The following is a 25927-nucleotide window of genomic DNA, read 5'->3' as shown; positions in this document are numbered from 1 at the left end:
TAACGAGTGTTTGTTGGGCTTATCAGGCCACCCGCTATCGGACATCATGGGAGGTGAGATTTACACCCACTTATATAGAATGAATTGTCGTCGTCTCTAATCGACGTGGATCTCCATCACCAATCATTAAAAGTTATTATTTTATAGAAGGTGTAACTAGTATAAACACAATTGTTAAAACAATCGAATTGCTCTGAATAATCTTTTATTGAAATGTAAATTCATATAAAAAACATTTTTCAAAATACAGAGAGATGCAGTTATCTTAAACCAATCATTCATTTGTAATTCGCAAATATACCAAACAGTTATTACAAATGTGAAGAGTTGTGAAAATGGCAATTGTCGATGTTGGTATCAGTAGGACAAAACATATGCCACAAATTACACTCATTTTGCCTTCCATTCACGCCACTTGTTTTTCCTTTCACTTTTATTTCTTCAAAATTTATCCTCATTCGTAGGGGAAAAGATAGATAGATAGATATGTTTATGCTAACTAAGAGGTTTCTCTTTTTTTTCTTTGACTCTGATTAAACATAGAAAAGCCAAAAGGTGGGATCATTGGTAATGAATTGGCTACATCGTAAGGCCAAAATCCTGTTACTGCAGACCAATTTTCTGTTCAAAGGTCTGAGGTTGTGATGTATGAAATTCAGTAATAAGAAACTGAGCTGAAAAGGAACAGACATGTATGGTCAGTGGTCACACTGGTGAGGCATAAAGAAACTGAAACTGGGTGTCTTTAAGCATTGACTCAGAGTAGAAATATTCAAAGCTAGAAGAAACACAAACATTCACAATAAAACTGATTATGCCCATTTCACCACAGCCTGTAAGAGGTCCTTCCTTCAATTTTTTTTGAGAAGAAACCGACAACTTTAACATGACTAATAATTCCAAGTTTCCAACCATCCCATGTGGCTCCCTCCTCCTTTCACTGAATTCTGTGCTTGCCTAGTCACTCTGCTCCTTTTCTCTGCCCCCTCTCCTTTCTGGTTGTGACTCTCAGTTGAAGGTACTGTCCCAACAAAAATCTACAGCACTGCATTCTGTGAATCTGGTTTTCAGCATGTGGGAATCTGAGAGTGAGTCAGCGGCAGGACACAAATATGGGGGTGGACTTCTTACTTCAAGTAACCATGGTGTCAAGACAGAAGGATTTGTACAAAGAGGAAACTCTTGGTATGTTAGATGCATAATTAGCACAGTACCTTTTGAAGATGTTACAAGTTAGAACCACTGTTTTGCCCTGCTAATTCTTGTGAATCTAAATTGTAGGACACGGACAGAAAATAAGATTTGAAGTTCTCTAATTTTTGTCCATTCTATGTCTTGAACAAGTTTCATTTATAGAGCATGAAAGCTGCTTAAAAATATTTTCTCTCTCCATGCAGGCATGTTGCTACTGATATTCCAAGTGACTTTCAAGTTCAGATTGGAGAAGCTAGCTTCCACTTGCACAAGGTAGCTATCTTATTTTTCTTTCATGATTTCCTTTGTTCTATATCCAGTGATCAGAAATCATTCATTTGTACCATTGAATTTTGTGTTTGTCTCTCCCCTTTGGTGTGAAAGTACCCCTTGGTATCTCGAAGTGGAAAGCTGAGTAGAATCATATATGAAGCGCACAACCCAGATTTGAATAAAGTAGTTATGGATGATATCCCTGGTGGGACAGAGGCTTTTGAGCTTGCAGCCAAGTTCTGCTATGGAGTTGCTGTTGATTTAACAGCAGGCAACATTTCAGGGCTAAGATGTGCTGCAGAGTACCTAGAAATGACAGAGGACCTAGAGGAAGGGAATCTTATATTCAAGGCAGAAGCGTTCCTCAGTTATGTTGTTCTATCTTCATGGAGAGACTCCATAGTAGTGCTGAAAAGCTGTGAGAAGCTGTCACCATGGGCAGAGAATCTTCAAATTGTTCGCAGATGCAGCGAGTCCATTGCTTGGAAAGCTTGTGCTAATCCCAAAGGGATAAGGTGGTCCTACACTGGAAGACCAGCGAAAATTTCTAGCCCAACATGGAATGACATGAAGGAATCAAGCCCAAGTAGGATCCAGCAGGTTCCTCCTGATTGGTGGTTTGAAGATGCCTCAATCCTTAGGATTGATCACTTTGTCAGAGTCATCACTGCCATTAAGGTAAAGGGAATGAGATTTGAATTGGTTGGTGCTGCAATAATGCATTATGCAACTAAGTGGCTACCGGGATTGATCAGTGACACAGCAATCCCAGGTGATGAAGCAAGCAACTGCAGTGTGAGTAACAGTAGTAGTAGTGGTGGCAGTAGCTGGAAAGGGGGACTTCATATGATTGTGATGGGAACAAAAGATGACAGTTCAAGTGTTCAAGCTAAAGAGCAAAGGATGGTCGTTGAGAGCCTTGTGAGCATTATTCCACCTCAGAAGGACAGTGTCTCGTGCAGTTTCCTTCTTAGGCTCCTGAGAATGGCAATCATGTTAAAGGTTGCACCTGCACTGGTCACTGAATTAGAGAAAAGGGTGGGAATGCAGTTTGAACAGGCTACACTGGCTGATCTTCTGATTCCTTCTTATACTAAAGGAGAAACTATGTATGATGTGGATCTTGTTCAGAGGCTGTTAGAACATTTTATTGTTCAGGAACAGACTGAAAGTTCGAGTCCTAGCAGACAGTCTTTTTCTGATAAACAACATATGGGAATGGGATGTATCCTAAATGCCAAGGCAAGAGTGGCAAGGCTAGTTGACAGTTATCTTACAGAAGTTTCCAGAGATAGGAACCTTTCCCTGACCAAGTTTCAGGTACTTGCAGAAGCCTTGCCTGAGTCAGCTAGGACCTGTGATGATGGACTTTACAGAGCAATTGATTCCTATCTCAAGGTAATTTCTTAGCAAAATAATATAAAAAGGTTTTAACCTCTTTTTCTAATAATTTTCAGTTTCCTATCCTAACACTTTCACCTCAGCATAGTTGAAATTTTGGTAAAACATTCTGGTGATCTATAGAACACTTTCTCCTGATCTGGATTTGAAATTTGAAATAAAATATTGGATTTGATGCTACCTTACCAATTTAGCATGACTCTTGTTCTCATCACAATAAAGGGAAAAGTTGATTGGTGGATCTTTCTTTCAGTGGCAATACATTTGATTTATTAAAACACTATTCATGATCCTCACAAACAATATTTCTGGTATGTGGTGATATTTACGATGTCTTAGATTTATCACTGGATATAAAATTAAACAACTCCATGGTCAAATGAGAATCTTCTTTTGTACACAGACAATCACAAAAGGTAGGTTTTACATTTGTTGGTTTGGCAAATATGATGATGATAAATAAATAAATAAGAACTTCTGAGAAACTTTGTTGGGGAGTGCTTGACTAATCAGTGATTGCAGAAGGATGAGTTGGTATGTTTAGTACTTTTCCGATGGATTTCTATGGATTTCTTACATGTGTAACAAACTAACAGGCACACCCAACACTTTCTGAGCATGAGAGGAAACGACTCTGCCGTGTAATGGATTGTCAGAAGCTCTCCATTGATGCATGCCTGCATGCTGCACAAAATGAAAGGCTTCCATTAAGGGTTGTAGTGCAAGTTCTATTCGCGGAACAGGTGAAGATAAGCAATGCACTAGCCACGAGTTCTGTGAAAGATGTTGAATCTGAGAGCCATGCAATGGTAACAAACCGGAAAACACTTCTAGAAGGGACACCACAATCATTCCAAGAAGGATGGTCAGCTGCTAAAAAAGACATCAACACACTAAAGTTTGAGCTTGAGAGTGTGAAAGCTAAATACATGGAGCTTCAAAATGACATGTTCAGTTTGCAGAAACAATTTGATAGGATGGTAAAGCAGAAACATAATTCTGCATGGAGCAGTGGGTGGAAGAAACTCAGCAAACTTGGAAGGACCACAAATGTAGTAGAAAATCAGGATGATTCTCCTAAGATTCCAGATTCGTTAGAACAGAACAGAAAGACTGCTAGAAGGTGGAGAAACTCAATATCCTGATTCCTGAAATATCAGAATTCTCAATTTCTTTGAAACTCATTCTTCTTCCCTCCTCATATCTTATAGCAATTTCTACAATATTCTAGCTAAATTGTAATTTGTCATCAAAGCTAATCATATCTTTCAAGTGTGAATTCTACTGGCACTTCAATCACGACCAAGCCCACCTTTTTTATGCTGTTTTTTCATGGAAAAACAAATTGTGTACATATTTAAAAGTCTTCAGTTATATTCCTCCGGATAAAACAGACACTTGGATTGTACATTTGAGCATTGTTCCCTTTTATTTCTGATGCACTAAATTGATATATGCAGAGAAGATTTTGAGAAAGAAGATTATATTAAGACAATAATCAACGGATATTAGAGAAATCAAAGTAAAAAGGAGTACGCAAACACTAATTTCATATGCACAAAAATGAAGATGATGGGTGGTATAATGCCTGATCTTGCCCCAATTAATCTTTGGTTTCTAAGAGAAGCATGTTCCAATTCCCTGCAACATTTTCTGGAGGTTAACAATTAGCAGCCAGAAAAATAGTTAATGCCAATATGGTTTCTCAGTCCAGCTTCACATGACATTAAAATATGTGCTAACTGAGAAAGATAGAGAAGAAAGTGAAAGATTAGTCTTCATAATGCGAGGCTGAATATCTCCTACCGAAATCTTCTTGTCTTTTCTTCAATTCCGGTTACTTTTTTTTGGATGTTCGAGAGGGATACCTTCAAAGACACTCGATGCTTAAGTTAAATCATGTCAATGTGAGTGATCTAGTTCAGGATTCAAAGTAACATTATATGAGGATCCCCTCTTATTTACACTGTTCTAGTGAGTCTTATCTTATCAGAATGACTAAACCAGACCCAATGAACTTTAATCCCGCTTTTTGATTTCTAATTAGGATTAATGTCCTTAACCTGTGATATGGCGTGAATGTTGATTTTTTTATAGAAAGGCCGATAGGTCATATGGCCCGGACTTCCGGTTTCGTGGTATAACAATTAGTAACAGAAAAATAGCTAATGCGATTATTTTATTTTTATTATTCATTTCTATGTTGTAGCGAACAGAATCAGCAGTAAAAGTAGAGAATAACAAGAAACTGTCCAGAAGCAGTGAACTAGAAGGGAAAAAGAAACATGATTAGATATTCCAACATAAATCATGTCATCTTGCATAAAAACAGTGGTACAGTTGTCATGTGACAAGACAAAAGACTTCCATGAGTCCAAATCGGCAACAAGTAAATCTTGCAATGAGATTAGATCACCATGAAGGATTCTTTGATGCTTTCATCATCAACTACAGTTTACCACCATCACAAAGGATTATCATGTGACGGCACCAACCAGGAATTGAAGGGTAAACATTAATCTGTTAATAATTATCTTTCAATGCTAGTCTTTTTCTTCAATCTATCTGAGTCTAATAATGTTCTTCTCTGTGCTCATTTGTAAGAACTTTATTTGGCATCAGAAGCACAACGATAATATATATAATCACTGATTTTCCAACCAACTCATAATTACACCCTCCAGTTTAAACAGTTAGTGCCAAGAACCATTTCTGCTAAACAGTGACCATACATGATTAGATATTATTCATGAGATTCCAGAAGCTGTCATTGCACTGCATTCTGGCCAATATCAATGTCAAATGCTTCATAATTGCATGTTGTGCTTCTTTATAATACATAATTTCTAATAAAAGAACCTTTAATTGGAAACCTCAACTCATATGTAATTCCAAAACATCCAATCATCTTGAAAGACCAAAACATTTGAAAATTTGCTCGAAACTGATATATATATATATATAAATCAAAATTCATTGAATCCACTACATGTAGAAATAATATAAGTTTGAATCCAGAGCTTTTGATTTCTGGAGGTGAAGAAGTAGTAAGAACAAAACAGTGTTGTTGGCTGAAGAAGCACTACCATGGGTCATGCCTAATTTAAAGTTGAACTATACCAAACACCATGAAATATATTGCAGATAACATAGTGTCATTTTTAATTTTAAACATTTTTTAATATGGTATTTTTAATTTTTTTTTAAAATAATTTCAGGCGGACGTTATAATTATCATGAGTGAATAATATTATTGTATTAATCTTTCAATTATTTTTATTGTCAAATTGATTTTTAATTATTAAATTTTTCCTTTATTGTTACCTATTAAGATTATCTTTAAAAGACCAATTTTGTAACAAAAATTGTTATAGATGAAAAGTGCTAAGTGGTACCAACCATTTTGACAAAACACAAGAAAACACGTGAATCTCGTATGTTTTCTGTCAAAATTTTCCTTTTTCCCCCTTTCTATAATTTAATTTTCAAAAACCAGATCAAAATAAATGGTAACTTTCCTACTTGTTTTAATTAAAAAAATTACAAAATATTTGAAATGTACTAAAAATGTACTTGTCTATGTTAAAAAAAAAACTACGCTAGTCTTTGAAAAAACATTTTTAAAATTTTATTTTAAATTTCATATATATATATATATATATATATGAGCTTTAACTTAATATATATGTATATATTATTTAAATTTAAAATAATTTATTTTTTAAAATATACTTAAATATTGAAAATAGTCTTTAGCAAAGGTCCATTTAGGAGTGATAGCAGGTTTTTGGTTTTAACTTTTAAAGTGTAATTTTTAAAATAATTTTGGTTGGAAAAAATGGAATTGAAACATTTTTACTCAATTTTAAAATATTTCTTACATTTATTTAAAAAATGAATGTTTGATTTTTAGTTTAAATAAATATATTATTATTATATTTATTAATAATTGTTATTCTCATTATTATTACATTTCTAATATCAGCACTCATCATCATTATTAATATCATGGCCTTAATGATAAAAAAATTCTTGCTATTAATCATCTGCATTATTAGTGTAACCATCACCCAAACATTTATTTAATAAATAAAACTAAAATTAGTACAAAGATTATTTCCACTGTTTTTGCTTTATACTTAAAATATCTTAGATTTGGAAATCACGGCATGATTGAGAGATTAGTGTTCATCATGTCGATTAAGAAGTATGACGGAACTAAACAAAATAATTAAATTTAAATCTTTATTTTAATCATAACCTTCATGAATCATATCGAACACTCGTACGAAGAACACTCGTAGAACACTCTTTCAAATTCAAAAAATATTTATTATATTTTTAATAATTCTAATATAATTTTAACATAATTTAAAAAATATATATTATAATTTTTTTATCAACTATATATTTATTATGATTATAAAAATAAGAAACAAATGATTATAAAATATCTTCACTAAAACGTACTTCTTGTATACATAAATTTTATTATCAATTTATAATTATATATATATATATATTTATCAACAAATTTTGATCTGCGTATCTTATTAGAAATTATAAGAATCTATGTGTCCATGTCGTAATATTTGTATATTTGTATCACTGTCTATGCTATGTGTTACACATGTAATAACTAATACAAATGAAATTCAAATTCTTGATTATCTAATGTAAAGTTTTGTTTGGTAGTATTAAACAGATAAGACAAGGATAACGAAAATAGAAAACATGAAAAGGAATAGACGCATTGACAGAACCGACAGATACATAAATACATAATAGCATGATGAAAAAGAAACCTTAGAATACTGAATTACAAGGTAGAAAACAGAATGACAGGGTGAACACATAAAACAAAGAAACCTTTTACCAGAACATGTTATGTGCATCCAAGAAAGGGCCCCAAGAAGTGATGATGAAACACCACGCTCCTCTTTCAAGCACGCCACCAACATGGAACTTTCTTGGTACTTTATAGTCTACGCTAGCATCATATGTGTAGAAGCCAAGGTTGGAAGAGAGCATAAAATCAGGAAGTAAAAGGGAGGGTGGAAACTGGGACCCCACTTACCTAACGCGCATGCATTCAATCAACAACACAATTCAACACTCCCGAAGAAAAAAGTGTCCTCATTTACACCACAACCATCCACTACCATCACCCATCCCTTCAATCTCTTTTACCTTTAATCCACCAAAAAGCTCAAACATCAAATATCTTCCCAATCAAATTTCAATCCCAACACCCCATTTTGTAGTACCATCTATTGCTGTTTTCGCCCCCTTTATTGCTAAACTATAAATACACCTTGAGAAAGACAATCAAAGAAGCAAGGATGCTGAATTCAAACACAAATATAATAATTCAACACACAACTTTTTTCACCATCAATGTGCCCTTCAACCATTTTGTAATCTAACCACCACAATGAGCACTTAGTAATATTTCAGTCTACCAGTTTGGGCCATCAGAGATTCCAAGTACTCAATAGTACCATCGATGACTAATAGGGGTTGCTTTCCTTTTGCTCCAGGAATAAAGTTCTCAAGAACTCTTAACAATTTACGGATTTTATCCTTTTTCAATTCAATATCAACATCTGTTGATTTATTCTTAGTTTGCCTGGTAGCATACACCTCAACACTACTAGAATAGTTTGATTCAGCATCACTGGCATAGTCACACTTTTTATTTAGCCTTTCCGAACTAGCACTCTCCACAAGTGGTGGCAATCTATTGAATCCACCATCAATTAACTTCTGCCTTTTGTTTGGCCAATCAGTGCTAGCAACTTCCTCCTTCATATCCACAAACTGTTCTTGAATCACACACATTTTTTCAGTAACCAACGGAGAATGACCTGTACTTGTTACCTCATCATCACTATCATCATCAGAATCATCAGAATAAAGCAATGCATTGATTTCTTCTGTGTCTTCGTGCATTTCACTTTCTTCATTATCTATATGATCCTTCCCAGTCTCTTCTGGTGAAGTGTATATGGGCCAATGCTTTAGGCCTATATTAGTTGCTCGTGCTTCCTCTTTTACGTCATAAACTTGAGTGAATTGGGTAGCAGTAACAATTGGACTCTGGACAAAAGGGAAGACAGGACTATAAAGCAACCTTGTCTTACTACCAGAGTGGTCAAAAACAAGCAGCTTCTTCTGCAAAGATGCATCTTGCACAGCCTCTCCACTATGTGTTTCGTTTAAACATGGTTCATTGGGATGCTGAAGGAATCCCTGCACTTCATTGGTTAGCTCACTCTTCAAATTTGGGATAGCAGGAGCTGTGAACCCCGGAAATATGCATGTGCTAGAGTTCATGTATGTTGAATGAACCAGCGAACTGGGCTCTGCTAAGGTGCAGGGGCTATTTAAGTAAGGTGATGGCCAAGCCACATGCTGTGGGTTAGGCCAAGACCAATGAGCCTTAACCATCCAATAAAAAGTGACCTAAAGAACAAAAGAACTGACCGATCAATGCTGATGGTGAAAAACTTGAACCTTTCAGATGTAAAGATTGAAAGAGCATTTGAAAATACATACCAGTAGATGTTATGGCGACTTGATATGGGATTTTCAATGACTTGCTGCTTCTCTTAAGAACAAATGACAGAAACAGAAAACTACAGATTCCAGCTTAAAGAAAAACAAATGCAAAACAATCTACGTGACAGGCTTAAGCAGATGACGGAAGTACTCAGCCTGCAAAGAGTAAGAAGATATCACTCATAAAATTATCCAATAGCTGATACCATTAGCTCTAGTGATCATTGATCTTAAATGTTCTACATGCACAAGAGGCATAAATGAATTTTTTCTTCAAACAGCTGGTTTCAAAATCATGCCTACAGTATTGTGAAAGAAATGCAATTGCAAAACACTAAGAATCAGCAATAGGTTACTAACCTGACAATCGTGCAAAGGTTGAAAGCATGCTATCACTCTAACAATAATTGTTGGTTCACCTTCAATGCCATTCTCATGTTTCAAAGTCCGGAATCTTGTTTGGCTCGCTGCTTGGCACACCATAACTTCTTTTGGATCCTACCACACTAGAATGTAATGTACACCCAAGAAAAGGCCCCAATGGAATGTGATAATGAAGGAACCAAGCTAATTATAAATTTAAAATCAGCTAGAACTACAGAAATATATAAGACGGCAACAATACTGAAGACACAAATACCAGGCACTGTCTTCACTCCCAATCTTTCAGCCAATTCTATATTTTTCTGAAGAAGTTAACAAACAGCGGTTGTCTTCCATGGCAGTAGTTAAGATTAAGGAACCAAAACCCAAAAGTAACAAAGTAAAAGAATTGAAGGGACCTATAGAATAACTTTGCAATATAAGTTCAAGCGTACAACTTGACGATGTACATAAACCAAAAGACCCAACCACCGCATGCTGATTTCTTCCTGTGTGATTAAGCTTCCACAATCGCTTAGAGCTTCAGAAATATGTTATGCCCTCAACACCAATTACTCTGAAACAAGATTGAAAAAAAATTGATGTTAGCAAACATAGTAACAGCAATGAAAACCATAGCAAAGTGTTCTATTATAAAAAAAAAAACAAAAGCAAAGTGTTCTATTCTAAATGAGAAAACATCAATAACCTGTGACAACAGAAAACTAATTGCAGCAAACAACTCATCCATTCATTTCTTCAAAAAAACACTCTTAATTTTCTATCCAATTGGGGGAGAGAAAGCAATCATCATGATGTTAACTTGTTGGCAGCTAAGGAAGAAAGCCACATGCCCTAGTAGAGCTATTACCCAATTAATTTTTTTAATTCCTTGAAAGTTGTAGTTGTTCTACTCAACAAATAAAAAATAAAAATTAAACTACTCCAATCCTGAAATTTGTCAGAAACCAAAAAAGGTTGTTAATTTAGCCACAATATGATCCCAATTTATTTTTAAAAAAAAAAAACTGAATTTCAGAGCCATGTTCCATGAGGGGGATGGTAGCCCCAGTTGAATTAAAGGCTTCACCTTTAGCATGATTTTGTGTTACCCAATAACAAACCAAAGAACAGATAAGAAAAAATGAGAAGCAAGAAAAAGGTTAATGAGATTTAGAAAGACTTACAGTTGGAGGGATTGGTTGAGAGAACAAAAAAGGTAAAGAGAGTGAAGTGTTTCAAGAAAATGTGGGAAAGAGGCAGTGGAGGGAGGTTGGGCATGGTGTGCATGCCCACCACTATATACACAATCAAATCTCACTTTTGCCCTTTCTTTCTTTTCCCCTTTTTTTCCTTTCCACCTTTTCTCCACCTATGCTATTTTGTTAGGTAAAAAAATTTTCTGTTTGTCTTTGAAGAAATGGTTTTGATTAATATTTAATTATTTAAGAATATATTTATCATTTACTTCAAGTAAATAATTGGTTGAAGATACATTTTTTAGCTTTTAGTAGTGAAATTGGATTATATTTGGTAATTTAAGTAACATAGAGAAGTCTCTTTATGCATTATTTTTATTATTTGACCCCAACTATTTTTTTTTATAATAACTTAATTTTTCTTGTGCATATGGGCATTGTAATTTCAAACATAAACATTTTTGTTAAATCTTAACTAGAAGTTCTTCATCTATTACGGTAGGTTCTTACCAAATAAGTTAGAAGTTTATTTACCTATGATAAATTTTATTAATTTGGATATTTAATTGACTCAAGAAAAATAAATTTAAAATATATCACTAGTGATGAAATTGTTTTTATTGAATAATGTTTTTAATGTTAAAGAAAGAACTTTGTAACTCCTCAACCAAAAAGATAGTGTAATGTGATTATTAAAGAAGTAACAGAAATAGATTAAAGTACAATTGCACCCCAATGAACCATTCTTGCCTCTCAAATTAAGTGATTTACTAAGTGTTTTTTAAAATCTAAATATGTTAAAGACAATGAAAAATATAGCAACTTTTTACTTTAGTTCCAATTTCGAGCTTTTATGTTTGCAAATATTGATAGTTACCTATCTTGCTTTTAATATCACTCAACCTTAAAAGTAATTTATATTACTTACCTAAAAATATGGTATTTTATTTATTTTTAAGCTGTCAGAGTCTAAACCATGTGCCGACAAATGTTATAATTTAAATATTAAAAGATATATATAAAAAATGAAAAAATAATTTTCTATAATTAGATGGGTGTAAAATATATATTAAAATGATAATTTAAAAATAATAATTTTGATCAATTATTGGTGTTGTATTTAAGTTTTGAAATTGTTGTTTAAATTATCCTTGGCAAAGAAGTGAAATTTATAAATGAAATGATCTTACTAGTTGTTATGTAATGATTGAAGATTTAGCCATGATATAGTTTTGGTGACATGTTACTTCCAGAACAGTCCTGATTTAGTGATTGTTTCCCAATCTATGAAGCAAAATGTGAAAGGTGGTTAAGAAATGAATTGGTGAAGGTGTTATGATGATAATAACATTGCCCAAACAAAAGGCAGAGAGACAGAAACATGTGCCATTCACTCATGAATAATCTAATACACTCATTAACTTCCTAATTTGTTGTTAGCTACTCATTGAAATCAAACCAAACTCCATGGCCCAATCGCCCCCACCAAACTCACCACACTGCCACCAGCTAGATGGAACCAATGATGCAACAACACCATCACCATAAAAATAAGACAATTATTATGCAGATAGCAGATCATGTTCATCAAGTGCAACTCCCATTTTTAGCCCACTAACCACAATCATCCAATCTAACATACTACACCCGTGCATTTCATCAAAAAGCTAAAAGAAAGAGATCAAAAGACTCCATATTTATAAAAGGGCAATACCATTATACCATCTAATAATTCATGTATTGTTCCTTAGATACTTTGAGTTTATACATTCTGAAGACAAATCCATATAACAAGAAATTGTGTATTTTTTCCGTACGACTAATTGGAATCCAGCCCGCGGTCAAGACTGACCGAAACCATTACATCCAAGCAGAAGATTGATGAGACTAATCAAAGATCAAATAAATTAAATTAAATTCTTAATCATAAATTAAATTCTTAATTAGATCTAATAACAAATAGCCCATGATAAATTATATAAATAAACACAGATTTCAAGAGTACGTCGTCATCTAGTACTAATTGCACTGTGGTACTGATTGCCGAAGTCTTACTTAAGTATCGAAATGTCTTTTGCAAGTACCATCCGAGTCCGGAATTCACGTAGACAAGAAATAACAAGTCAAGAGGTGTAGAGGGAGTGAATTAAAGAGGATGGAGAATGACAGACTGACCGAGAAAGAAGATAATCGTTCTTTTGATTTCAACCCGTTTGAGAAGAAATAATAATAATAATTATAATACCATTTTGCTTGGAAGGGAGGGCACCAGCACCAAATACCAGAATCTATGATGAGGTCTTTCCTTTGGGTTACAGCTCCACCCAAGTGCGGTTGGATTTCAGAGACTAGATGCTACAATTCAGGGATTCCTTCCACTTTTTTCATTGAATAACACATACATGAATTGATTGCTTTCTGATTTTATCCCTTTTAAAAGGGAAAGGGGAAATAAATTCATACCTTTAGGCTCTGCAACATTTTCTTTCCACTTCAAATGATTTTTCAGCTAGCTTTATCAGAACCACTGATAGTAGTTGTCCTACTAGATAGTTTTTCTGAGCAAAATGGCAAATTATTAACCAAAATACTGTTACGAGATCTTTGTTCTGAATTGCTCTAATTGAAACCAACATTAGCAGTATTGGCTAGTGGAATATTGGAATGATTTGCAATGCAAAATTATACTCTTTGAAAACCTTCATTATAGTTTAATCATCACTGTATTGAAAAAGATCTTGCATCCTTTCACCATGAAAATTTAGGTATTGTGATGGGAATGCAACGTTGACAATTTGAATTATTTTCCCACGTTTGAATATTATATCAGGTAATAGTTTGATCCATAATACCAAAACTAAAAATAACTCATTTATTTATACATATAAACCATGGAAACCTTTTTTCTAACATTTGCAGAAAAGTCTATCTAAACTAGAAATAACGATTTGGAAGAAGAGAAAAGTTTTGTTGACACTATCAACAGTTAAAAACATACATTTCATACGGTTTATAATATTATAATATTTTTAAATTAAAAAATAAAATAAAAATGAATAAATTAAGATATAGAGTGTATGTTTTTATTGTTCAAAGTATTAACATATCAGCACCCTTGCACGAAACTTGATCTATGATCTCTAAGTTTCAGTATTGGAGTCACCACTGAGATCTTTCAAAGAAATTCTTTAATGTAGACATTTTTTACTATAAAAGGTAGTTCTTGTAATGTAAAAAAAATTACATTTCCGTTATGTGCGTATATCAAATACAAAATACAAAATAATATTTTTGAAAGACAATTTTTTTTCAGATTTTTGTAAAAATCAGGTGTAATAGTAAATCCTTGCATTTAATATCACAGATTAAAAAAAACATCTACCGGTGGGCAGGACCACATAGAATTATTGCTACCTTAATTAAGGCCCAATTAAGGGCATTCATTACATCAAATAGTTGCTTTTTAAAAATGAGACTGTTTTTTTTCGGCCCCTACATAGCTTTTTTTGGCACTCAATACTTTTTAAAATACTAAAAATACCATTTACTATATTATATCTTAAAATACCAAAAATTTTATTGATGTTTTTTATTTTGGAATCTGTGATAAAAAAAAAATCAGATTATAGAATAACTTCTGAAAAGATTATGAAATCGAAGCCATAAATACCTTCCAAATGTATTTTTCTTGAAGAAAAAATAAAAAAAATGGGATCATGGAATTTAAGTATAAATAGAAAAATATACATTTCGCCTGTGGCAAGAAGCCATTGGAGTGTAGGAAGAAATAGCCTAAAAATGGATGTAAAGTATTAGTTAGGGTTCAGTATTCTCGGGCGTATAAATGTTACAATTTGAGCAAGTCAAAACAATTGGCTGAGCCGTTACAGGTTACAAAATTTATAAGGGCTTATGTATTTTCAAAAATATTAATTAGTTTCTGAATTACATAATTATCTCAGAGGCTCTTTCAATTACTTGAATAGGGTATTACTTTTATATTTCTTAATGACTGTAGATTATTTGTTTTTTAACTATAAAATATTAAAATATAATATATTATCACTTTTTCTTAATTCTTTCACTTCTCTACAATAATAACAAATAATTATTCTCATAATTTCAAGTTGCTCTATCAACTGGGCTAAGCTAAGAAATTGAAGCTGAAGAGGGACGTAACTCAAGTATGAGATAAACAAACACATTACACATCCAAGTATGGCTTACAGCCAAAATAGTGCTATTCTCATGCAACTAGCATAAATATTGGCTTGTAGCAACAACTCCACCAACAAAAGAAAATCGTGATAACAATATCGCTATTATTATTACTATTAACAATAGCAAAACCTGCAATCAATCTACAAGTGTGGTGGAGGTCACATTATAAACTTGGGATGAATGGTAAAGACTGGATTCTTTAGGATAGGAAAAAAATTCTACAGCATTTCACATACATGGAAGCAGAAACTAAGGTGATGCGTTGCTAGATAATATTAATTTACCAAAGAAATGAAGAAGTAAAGGGTACGAAATATAATATTAAGAGATTGAGATCATTCAAGAAGTAATTTAGCATTTCGGTTAAACAACTCGTCACTCATTGCATTGGGATACCATTACACATGTCCATGAAAATGAATGATCTTATTCATCGGGCCGAGACAGACAGACTAAAAAGGTTTTCAATTCGCACTTAAGACTTCGATTTCAAATTCCAAGACAGAGTTGGGTTGTATTCCCCAAGCAGGAAAGCCACCAGCACCATAAGCATAATCAGGAGTGCACTGCAAGATCATCAACAATGTGAACAACAGGGTCTATACAATTCTATAACCCTCCACCCCCAAAAGAAGCAACAAACAAACAGCTAAGAATTAATAAAAGTACAGTGGATTCAGCACCAACACATGAAAAAGAAACAGCTAATTTATAATGACACCAACAACAACACTCAGTTGGATGTGATATCAAAAAGAGATTTTGAGTTATGCAGATAAAAGATTGTTGAGGAGAGGACAAACACGAAGGATATTCCAAAAAGTGAGAATTTGAGTGACACGAAAGATTGAAGTCGCGATGAGATTTTTCAAGTGGGAACATGTAAGAGAAAAGGGTTGCTAGCATTACCCGGAGACGAGCAACTTCACCAATTTGCATGCCAAGCACACCTTCATCCCATCCTACAGACACAGATAGTTGAAAGGAAGATATAAAAAAATATTACGATAAATTTACATTAGAGAACAAAAAAATAGGAAAATATTATTATTATTACAAAGTAAATCCTAACACATAATCTCATAAAACAGGATTTATAAGGTAAGGGACAATCTCATAAAACAGGATTTATAAGGTAAGGTTTGAACCCGGTTATAAATTTAATTAATTTATCATTTATAAATTTAATTAATTTATAAATAACGATCTGAGATATGAAATTAATAAATATGAAATGTCACACTCTCTAGTCTATTCATTCGAGATTTCCAACACAGAGAATTCTGATCGATGTGAAATCCCAACACACATATAACGGCCAAACACTCGCTAAAATATTATGAAAGCTGATGAAAACAGGTTTTAATGAGATAGACTTGGCCTTAAAATCCACTTAATAATTATAATTATGAGAAAGAATGAATTGGAAGAAAGTGAAAATGGTGTATACCTTTGATGACAGAACCTTGGCCGATCTTGAAGGAGAAAGGGGTTTGGCCAGGATCCTTTGTGCTGTAAGAAAAGTAGTGATAAACGAGTTTAATGAAAAGAAAGGAACGAAAAATGAAATGAAATGAAATGGTAATTACCTCCAAAATTTCTGAGTTAGGTCGCCGTTCTTCCCTGCACACAGAATTCACAACAGTAAGCACGTTAAAGAGGGTGCGATCTAACAAAAGGTGGGAAAAGTGAGATTTAGGGTTTAGAAAGGGAAAGGGGGAGAGAAAATTACGAACCAAAACCAGTGCAGTGAACGGTGACGTTTTGACCAGGATTTGGCTTGGGACCGGTGCCAGGCCTCAACAATTGCTTCTCCACTCCCATTTTCGTCTTCTTCTCTGCTTCTTCTTCTTCTTCACTTCTCTCCTATGCTTTCTTCCCTTTTCTCCTTACGCCTCCCTCTTCTTCTTTTATACTCCCTCCCTTCACCAGATATCTACTCAATATTTATTAGTTATAACAATATACAACTATCTCAATTTTACCACATATTTCGTCTTTTTTGTTTAATTATATTTCAAATTTAATAAATATTTTTTATATAAAAATATAAAATACTCAATCATTAGAATAATTAAATATATTTCAATTAGTCTAAAATGAAATATGATTCTTTTTATACTAACATTGATTTCAATTATAAGGTACTTACATAATATATAATATATAAAAATAATGATACAATTATTGTATTGAGATAAATTAATTAAATTTAAAAATATTAAAAATAAGATACGGTGATATTTGTGATTTTAAGGAGTTATAAAACAATCTTTTTATAAAAGTTTTCTTTCTTTTTCTCTACATTCTCTCTAAACTTCTAATCTCCCTCATTTATCATAATGACGACAGAATGTTACTAATAGACTATGATTAGAGTAATATTGTTCAATCGGAATTTTGGTTAGAGTAAATTTGATGTGGCATGTGCTCCATGTGCCTCCATCTGCTACTCTTTTGCATTTCATTTGACTTGCATTTGCTCATCATTTCAGGTCCTCCTTAGCCTATAAAAAGAGGAGCCAACCCTCATGTATTTCAAGATTGAATAGAGTATTATTATGCTGCCAAATTTGTGTCATACACTACTCTTTGCCTAGTATCTAGGTTTTAATCTTCACTTCATCACCTTTAAAGGGGTTGGCCGAACCTCCCCAATTCCTCACTCTCATGCACCTTCAAGGAATCCATATTTCCTTGGAAGGCTTTGCTTCATCTCCTCCACAGACTTCCGCAAGTTCATCACCAAAACGCAAAGAATAGCTCAAAGGAATGTCATCATAATTGTTACCACATTACTAAAATCATTATCTTACAATTTTCACATCAATAATAACAATTAATAGATGTTAAATTAATATTTTACATCGATTCATTTCAATATAAACAACTTAATATCTCGTAGTTAAAAGAGTGATGAAGACGAAGATGTGATTTACTAGATTGCAAAATATTCTATATGTGCTATAAATTACTAAAATCTCTAGATCATCTCCAAACTTGTCAGTGATAACAATTCAGTTGATTCCCAATGATGAACGGTCCTCTATCAAAAATTTCGAAAGACCATGAACGTAATATTTATAATCTATTACTATAATTTATCAGATAAAACAAGAAGTGGCTGTAGTTTAGTGGTAAGAATTCCACGTTGTGGCCGTGGAGACCTGGGCTCGAATCCCAGCAGCCACACATTATTAAAGTTTTTTACAGTTTAATCTCGTCGTAAACGACGGCGTTTTGCATGTGGCCAAAAGTCTAGGTCAACACAAACGCACACACCCTTGCTTCTTAAATAGTTGGGGAACTGCGTCTTCCTTACCGCGATCCAACAAACAATTTCATTCACCCACTCTCAAGGTCACTTTCTCATTCACAATTTCTTGTTTATTTAATTATTTTAATTTCTCTATTGCTCTGTTCGTAGAATAATATGACGGAGAATTCAATTCCTTTACGGTGATTATTGTAAAGCAATTCATTTCATGTGTTTCTTAATTATTTGATTTATATTTTTTTTCTTGCCTTGCCCAGATCTAGAAAGTAAGAGATATGATTGATGATGCAGCCTTGGGAGTCATTGCCAACTTTCTTGGCATCTTTATTTTTGGTTTGGTTATAGCTTATCACTTAGTCACAGCAGACCCCAAATATGAAGCCAGCTAAGATATATATACTTTGAATTTCATCTCTGATATGTATTCAGTTTTGTTTATTCAAAGGTTCTATGTATGACTTTTTCATGAAACTAGAATTTGATTGAGGCTTATTATACCGGCTCAAAGTCTTCAATGTTTTGGAGTAGTATGTTAGCCATGCTGTTTTCGTATATTTAGATTAGCTATGGATGTCTAATTGTACAATGTGGATGGAATTGTTTAAACTAATAAATTGAGAATGCGAATTGTTGATTGAGCCTTCTTCATTATTTCCCTTGGTACACCAAAATGGTAGAGGAAAATAAATCGTACTTTGATGTAACAGAACAGACATTTTACTCAAAAAAAGCAAAGCAAATGGGAAAAATAATATTATATGGTGCTCCATTACATGGTGCTACACGGCATAGTTCACCCAATCAAAGGAGATCAAACTAAGTAACTAATCATCATGATGGAATTGAAAGCTAGTGCTGTGATGTGAACCTTTATTTTACTGCAGAATTGCACATACAGGGTAGTCAAGGATTGGTAATTGTGGGAGGAACTGGTGAGAAGGGTGGTACTGTGGGAGGAACTGATGAGAAGGGTGGAAGTGTGGGAGGAACTGGTGAGAAGGGTGGAAGTGTGGGAGGAACTGGTGAGAAGGGTGGAGGCAACCTATACTCTGGCCAGTCCGTTATTGGGGGGAATGGAGGATAAATAACGGGAACAGGAGAATTCCCCATGTTGGGCAATGTTGCTGCAACAAGTTTTCTACTGGCTTGGACATTGCCAATGGATAAAAGTGATAAAACAATGAAGAAGAAAGGGAAGACAAGTTCACGGAAAGGGGTCATATCAGTAGTATATGGTTGGGATCAGTAAGTAGGAAAAAATGGATATTAGCAGCTAGTCTGAAACTATCAAAAGCATGAGAGAATTAGTGATGATGAGACATGATCCAGCCCTTGAGCTTTATACTGCACCTTAGAAGAAGAATTCACCTCGAGAACGGTGTTTTATGTGTAAAGTTACAGAGCGTCAACGTCGGTTTTAAATGGCATCTAATGTTAGGAGTACACTACTCTCGTACTTTGACTAGATATAGATGCAGACATGACCCACTTTTCTTAAAGGCGTTTTATCATTCAGTTAGCGATCTTTTCCTTGTGGTTAAATTGGAATGGGGTTGATATTACAAGGATTGTTTGCGAAATGTCTGACTTGTTTGTGGGGAGGGGAGGGACTTCTTGATCGAGAGCAAGTAGTAGTAAAAAGTTGTACATTGGATAGAATGTACAAATTGCTCAACATGCATAGTTTGTAGTATTTTTGGATTTCAGTTTGCAAGAAGTTGAATGTAAATTTGAAGAAACATCTTTAAACTCAATGTAGTTCAGAGGATGGAGGCTTTCATGAACATAGATTAATAGTATTTTGCTTTCGTGGTGGAGATGTGATTTTTCATATCTAATAATTGGAAGCCGATAGCTTAAGCCTCTGCATTTTTTTTAAGAGAACTGGGGTGATTTCTTAAGTTCAGTATATTAAAATTTTGGGTTGGATGAAGTGCAGATAGATTTACCTGTGCGGTTTTGCTTCTAGCATATTAATGAAAAATTCTTCGGATTCTTCCTTATAGATGCACTTCATGCATTTTAATGGTGTTCTATCTTTCATTTAGCCATCTTGTTTCCGTGGTGTTTGAAAGTTAGAGTGTCAGGAGAAAAAAAATATGGATATTTTTTCTTCCAATTCTTGTCTTTTCTTCAATATTGAAAGATTTTAAGGAAGATAACAATGATTATATTTTATAAATTGTATGAATTAAATTTTGATATGTTACTTTATATCTCATCTCCTTCATTATGCTTAATAATAAGAATATATTGGTATATTATTTATGTTTTTACCTTTCTCCATCAACTAAATAATGTGATATTTTTCTTCCTTTATTCTCTGTTCTCTTGAACCAAAACAAACCCAAGGGCTCAAGCGAAATACTCTTAGTAATAATGCAAATGTAGTTAGTTAGAGATCTAATTAGGATGTTGGGAGAGTTTAAATTAAAGGATAAGACATTATAATTTGTATAACTGTAATCAATCTCAATCTGTAATCCATAATACAAGAAAAACTAGAAACAATAGCGACAACTGATACATAAATTGAAAAGAAAATACAGTTTTTCACACCATACGACAGAAGTAGGAGGAAAACACCACACAACACTCTCACATAAAAGTAATCAGGCCATATCTATAGCATGCATGCAACTAGGCACTGGTAGGAAATCAGAATCAGATAGGAGCTTGCCCAGGATGAAGAAATGTAAGGTACTTTAAGGGGTGGAGGTGGAAGGTGGTGGGGAGAGGAATGGGATGGAGGGCATAGTAGTTGGAATTGTGAATGTGGGGATGGAGGGCAATGGAGGAACGTTGAGCTGTGGAATTGTTGGAATGTTAGGGATGTTGCTAGGAAGTGGAGGCAAAGTGGTAGGCATAGATGGCAGGGTAGGGATGTTGCTAGGAAGTGGAGGCAAAGTTGTAGGCATAGATGGCAGGGTAGGCTGTGGCAGAGATGGGATAGTGGGCAATGGTGGAACATTACCCTGAGGAAGGGTTGGAATTGAAGGCAAAGAGGGAATGCCAGGGAAATTTGGTGCAGTTGTTTGCATAAGATGGCGAGCTGCTAGGGTCATGCTCATCATGGCTGAGAAGGTCAGAGCAAGAAGGAAAAGTGTGATGAATGATTTGCTGGAGGCCATGGTTCACTGGATTGCAGTAATGAAGAAGAGAAACTGGTAAATATGAAAATGGTATGTATGTTGTTTGAGATTATGAGAGGCTGAAGGTCTTATATAGGGCTAGAGAGACAGTGGGCAAACTAATATGGTTTCAGTTCAACTTTGTTTGGAGAAGCGAACAGAACCTAACCAATGTTTTTGTTCGTTCACCTTCCTCGTGTTTTTGAATAAATAATAGTTTTATTATGTTGGACTGATAAGGTTGTTGGGTTTTAGTCTCCAATTTGTCAAATGTAGGATGAACAACTCATACATATTTGAGGGTTGAGTTGGGTGATCTAACAGAGTTCATTTCAGCTGCCAGACGTCACCCTTTACACCCAATATACTTTTTTTTTAATTGTTTTTCTAATAGTTTGTCTTCTAACTTTCTCTGATCAAAACATACATAAATAAGCAATATATTCAACAAATTATTATTATATTTTATAATATTACTTTTCATTTTTTAAATTGTTATTATTTGTTTCAGAATTTTAAAAACTTAGAACATTTGAAGTTTCAAAAGTTCTTGCATGCATTCCTCTTTTGAGTACAACAAGAGTTGTAGTTATTATTGCACATGTATAAATGTATATCGTCTTAGGTTCCAAAATAAGTTTTAGAAAACGTTCACACGGAATTGCCATATTATGCTATGACAGAAAATAGTGCTTGAACTTTTATTTTACTGCATAAATGCAATGGAACATCGATATCGCTACATATATATCTGCTGTTGAGCATGTATATGTTATAGTAATGCTACTAGTGAAGGATTGGTAGTTGTGGGAGGTAGTGATGACAAAGGTGGAAGAGTGCATGAAAGGTGAAGGCTGGGGGAAACGGAGGAACAGTTATACCAGCAGAAGAATTTCCCAAATCAGGCAATAAATTGAACATTTAAGTGATAAAACAATGAAGAAGAAAGACGAGAGAAGCATATTGAAGGAGGCCATTTCAATAGTATACACTTAAGTAGAAAAAAAAGTATCATATCGATATTGAAGGAGGTCAATTACAACTTATATACACCTTCTTTTAATCTTTGATATGTCTTTTAAGAATAAAATTATGAAGGAGTTTCGAACTTTAAAACTAACAATATTTCAAATGACTAAGAATTTGTTTTGGTAGGTCGAATATAGTTTCACATTTTAATGATGTTTTTTAATTTTTTTTTAATTTTTTAAATGGAATAATTAATTGAGTTATTAAAATTTTGATAAATTTTATAAAGTTTTGTATAAAAAGAAAAAATTAAATGGCCATAATTTTTGGTAGAGAAATTGGATCAAGACGTGTTAAAAATGAAAGTTGGTCAAAATGAAGTAAGGAATTCGATGACCAATGGTTGAAGAGGACTGTGATACTAAAATTTCAAAAAATCAACCATTTATTATTAGTTTTTTTTATTTCTTTGAGTATTTTTTAGGCATTTTTGCATTTTAGGCTTTTAGTTTATGTTTTAGGTTTAGGATTGAAGATTTAAGATTTAAGATTTATGGTTTAAGTTTAAATTTTATATTTTATTATTTAGGGTTTTACCTTTGAATTTAGGGTTAAAATTTAATTGTGACATTTTTGCTAAAGTTTATAGGTTTAAAGTTTATGGTTTAAGTTTATAATTTTTTTAATTAAAAAATAACTAAATTTTTCTTAAGTGAATGAACCAAAAAATGTTATAAAATTTGTGAAATTTTCAACAATTCAATTAATTATTCTATTTTTAAAAAAATAAAAACAAACACTTTTAAAATAAAATTAAGTATAAACCAGACTTTAATGTAAATCTCATATAATTAAAGTCAAAGTCGTGTGAGTATGAGCACTTATGGAAGACGACTTTAATGAAGCAAAGTCGTGATTATGCCTCATGACTTACCTATTTTATTAATAAATAAAAACATTGACAAATTTTGGGGGAAAATTGATGGAGCTTTTGCCTAGAAATCACCTTAAAGAACGGTGTTTATATTTGAAATCAAATGTTAGGAGTGCGTTATTCTCTAACTCTTTAGTACTTTCTCGTATACAGAGGCAAAAGCTAACCATGTATTTTAATGCTGTTCTATTCTTTTGAGCAACGTTGTTTCGTCAAATATTAATCGGTTGGTGATTTAAAGATAAAATACAAGGTCTCAAGTGAAACACTCTGAGTGATGTAAACAAAACTATGTTGGAAGATTTTAAAAGTGAAAGACATCATAGTTGTATAACTGTGTAATCAGTAACAATCTTTTACATAAGAAAAAGTACAAGGAATAACAACAAGTTCAGAAATCGAAAAGACAATACACTGTCACAAATTCACTATGATAACACCATAAACGAAAGGAATGAAGCCATGGATATGTATTGCATGCATGCAACGTAGCAAAGGATGAAGAAAATGAAAGTTTAAGGAGAGGAGGTGGAAGGTGGTGGGGAGAGAAATGGAATGGAGGGCATAGTAGTTGGAATTGTGAAGGTGGGGATTGAGGGCATTGGAGGAAGGTTGAGCTGTGGAAGTGATGGAATGGTGGTGGGAAGTGATGGAAGTGTTGGAAGTGAAGGCAAAGGTGGCAGTGTTGGGTTAGGCAAAGAGGGAATGCCTGCAAAATTTGGTGCTGTTGTTTGCATCAGATGGCGAGCTGCTAGGCTCATGCTGATGCTTGAGAAGATCAGAGCAAGAAGAAAAGGTGTGATGAATGATTTGGTGGAAGCCATAGCTGATAATTGCAAGAAGTAATGAAGAACAATTGCAAAATATGATTTGGTTTTGAGACTGTATGATGCAGAAGGATGGTGCTTGCTCTTATATACTGGTTTGAGTTCAAGTATGTTTGTAGAAGCAAATTGGATCTTACTAATCCTTTTTGTTAGTTCAACTTCCTCTATTTGAACAAAACATTTGACTATTAAACTCAGATTTTGTTGTAACAATAAGGAGATTGAGAGAAAAAGGGATACAAAGTGTATATTTCTTTATAGTATCTAACAAGACTTTAACCCAAAAGTTGGTTCATCTAACTTTATTAGCTTTAGCTAATTCATTTGTCGCTTTTGATGAGCACCATATAATGGTATAATCCCAAATAAGATTACATAATTGGAATAAGATTGTGTAATACAAATGATTGTTTAATAATATAGAACAATATTATGAATTGTATAATCAGAATAAGATTAGGTAATTTAGAATAAAATCACACAATTGGAATAAAGTTATGTAATTCAAAACATGATGACACAGTCTGAGATATGATTCTTAATTAGGTGATTCAGAACAATATTTAATATTGCGTAATTGGAAACAAGATTATGTAATTTTGGATATAGTTTCAAATTATGTAATCCAAGAAGTAGTTATTCCATATTATTTGATTCAAGATATATTTCGGATAATTCTAAATTATTTAATTTGACTTGAATTACATATTTTAGAGCATAATTTTAAATTGATTGAGTTATTAAGACAATAACACCTTAATCATTTCTAATACTATGAGGGTGAGAGAAGAAATTACGGAGTTGCAAGGAGAAAAACCTATTGTTGCTGTCATAGGAAAGACCCAACAAGAATTTTAGGCCCATTTCTCCAGGTGTCACCCTTGGCCCACATAGTATGTTACTGGAGTTTGATACTATGAATAGATTCAAAAAAAATAGGGAAAAAGGCTTTTAAGTTATTTATTTAATTCGTAATACGAGACAATTGTTTCTTCTTTGTAAAATTTAACTTATATGTATTTCATCAAGAAACTTATTTTATTTTTCTATAAAAAAAATTGTTGGGAAATTTATTACAAAATATAAAAATTAATTTATGTAACTAAAGGACTGCTAATTAGGTTTCGAAACAGATTAAATAGTATTTAATTTAATTAATATACTGACTAATTATTTTTTATTTTAAATTAGTTTTTTATTTAAAAATTTTATTTTAAATTAGTTTTTATTTAAAAATTTGTAGTGAAATATCTATTAAATTTAAGAAGAAAAAGTAAGCATTAAGCTGTCACTTATCATTCACCAAAACAGACACACACTAACAAAATTCACTTAGTAAAATTTTATTAAATAAGTAATAGGTTGAATAGAATAAGTATTAATATATTTTCGTTTTTAGTACAATAAAAGCGTAACAATCTTAAAACAATTTTTTTTGTTTAATTATATTTTTTAAACTTAGTTAATGATTGATGTAATTAAATATCCGTTTAGTAATTATCACACATGTTTTTTTAAAGAAAAATTTGTAAAATTAAAATCCGAAACTTTAACCCTTTATTATTTTTTTTATTGTA

General features: G+C 33.1%; 5 protein-coding genes and 1 non-coding gene across 7 annotated transcripts; 3 read left to right on the top strand and 3 right to left on the bottom strand.

Annotated features, from left to right (window-relative positions):
- Window positions 1-344: 344 nt before the first annotated feature.
- On the top strand, window positions 345-4167 carry LOC137832764 (root phototropism protein 3-like). The gene is made up of 4 exons (XM_068641099.1): window positions 345-1185; window positions 1398-1467; window positions 1579-2865; window positions 3465-4167. The coding sequence occupies exons 1-4, from the start codon at window positions 1073-1075 to the stop codon at window positions 4011-4013; spliced, it is 2019 nt and encodes a 672-aa protein (XP_068497200.1). The 5' UTR covers window positions 345-1072; the 3' UTR covers window positions 4014-4167.
- A 3454-nt stretch (window positions 4168-7621) lies between these two features.
- Window positions 7622-11113, bottom strand: LOC137832757 (transcription factor SAC51-like). 2 transcript variants are annotated; one of them, XM_068641094.1, is made up of 4 exons: window positions 10980-11113; window positions 9790-10369; window positions 9427-9585; window positions 7622-9349 (listed from the first exon to the last, which is right to left on the bottom strand). In XM_068641094.1, the coding sequence occupies exon 4, from the start codon at window positions 9316-9318 to the stop codon at window positions 8311-8313; it is 1008 nt and encodes a 335-aa protein (XP_068497195.1). In that variant the 5' UTR covers window positions 9319-9349; window positions 9427-9585; window positions 9790-10369; window positions 10980-11113; the 3' UTR covers window positions 7622-8310. The 2 variants fall into 2 exon arrangements, with proteins under 2 accessions (XP_068497195.1, XP_068497194.1); XM_068641093.1 differs by having other exon boundaries at window positions 7622-9333.
- A 4391-nt stretch (window positions 11114-15504) lies between these two features.
- Window positions 15505-17195, bottom strand: LOC137832763 (peptidyl-prolyl cis-trans isomerase FKBP12). The gene is made up of 5 exons (XM_068641098.1): window positions 16949-17195; window positions 16802-16835; window positions 16663-16724; window positions 16122-16174; window positions 15505-15778 (listed from the first exon to the last, which is right to left on the bottom strand). The coding sequence occupies exons 1-5, from the start codon at window positions 17034-17036 to the stop codon at window positions 15677-15679; spliced, it is 339 nt and encodes a 112-aa protein (XP_068497199.1). The 5' UTR covers window positions 17037-17195; the 3' UTR covers window positions 15505-15676.
- Window positions 17196-18332: 1137 nt separating this feature from the next.
- On the top strand, window positions 18333-18404 carry TRNAH-GUG (transfer RNA histidin (anticodon GUG)). Its single transcript has one exon. It is a non-coding gene; the product is annotated as a tRNA-His (tRNA).
- Window positions 18405-18747: 343 nt separating this feature from the next.
- LOC137832761 (dolichyl-diphosphooligosaccharide--protein glycosyltransferase subunit 4A-like) lies at window positions 18748-19127 on the top strand. Its single transcript, XM_068641097.1, has one exon. It carries the CDS (start codon window positions 18765-18767, stop codon window positions 18876-18878), a length of 114 nt encoding a protein of 37 aa, XP_068497198.1. The 5' UTR covers window positions 18748-18764; the 3' UTR covers window positions 18879-19127.
- A 1792-nt stretch (window positions 19128-20919) lies between these two features.
- Window positions 20920-24423, bottom strand: LOC137833585 (protein PELPK1-like). The gene is made up of 2 exons (XM_068641926.1): window positions 24042-24423; window positions 20920-21623 (listed from the first exon to the last, which is right to left on the bottom strand). Exons 1-2 carry the CDS (start codon window positions 24345-24347, stop codon window positions 21195-21197), a joined length of 735 nt encoding a protein of 244 aa, XP_068498027.1. The 5' UTR covers window positions 24348-24423; the 3' UTR covers window positions 20920-21194.
- Between the last annotated feature and the right edge of the window lie 1504 nt (window positions 24424-25927).

The sequence above is a fragment of the Phaseolus vulgaris genome, chromosome 6, assembly GCF_000499845.2.
Source record: "Phaseolus vulgaris cultivar G19833 chromosome 6, P. vulgaris v2.0, whole genome shotgun sequence".
In the NCBI taxonomy this organism is placed as follows: Eukaryota; Viridiplantae; Streptophyta; class Magnoliopsida; order Fabales; family Fabaceae; genus Phaseolus; species Phaseolus vulgaris.
Note: the sequence above shows the minus strand (reverse complement) of the source record. Positions and strands in the feature narration are given on the sequence as shown.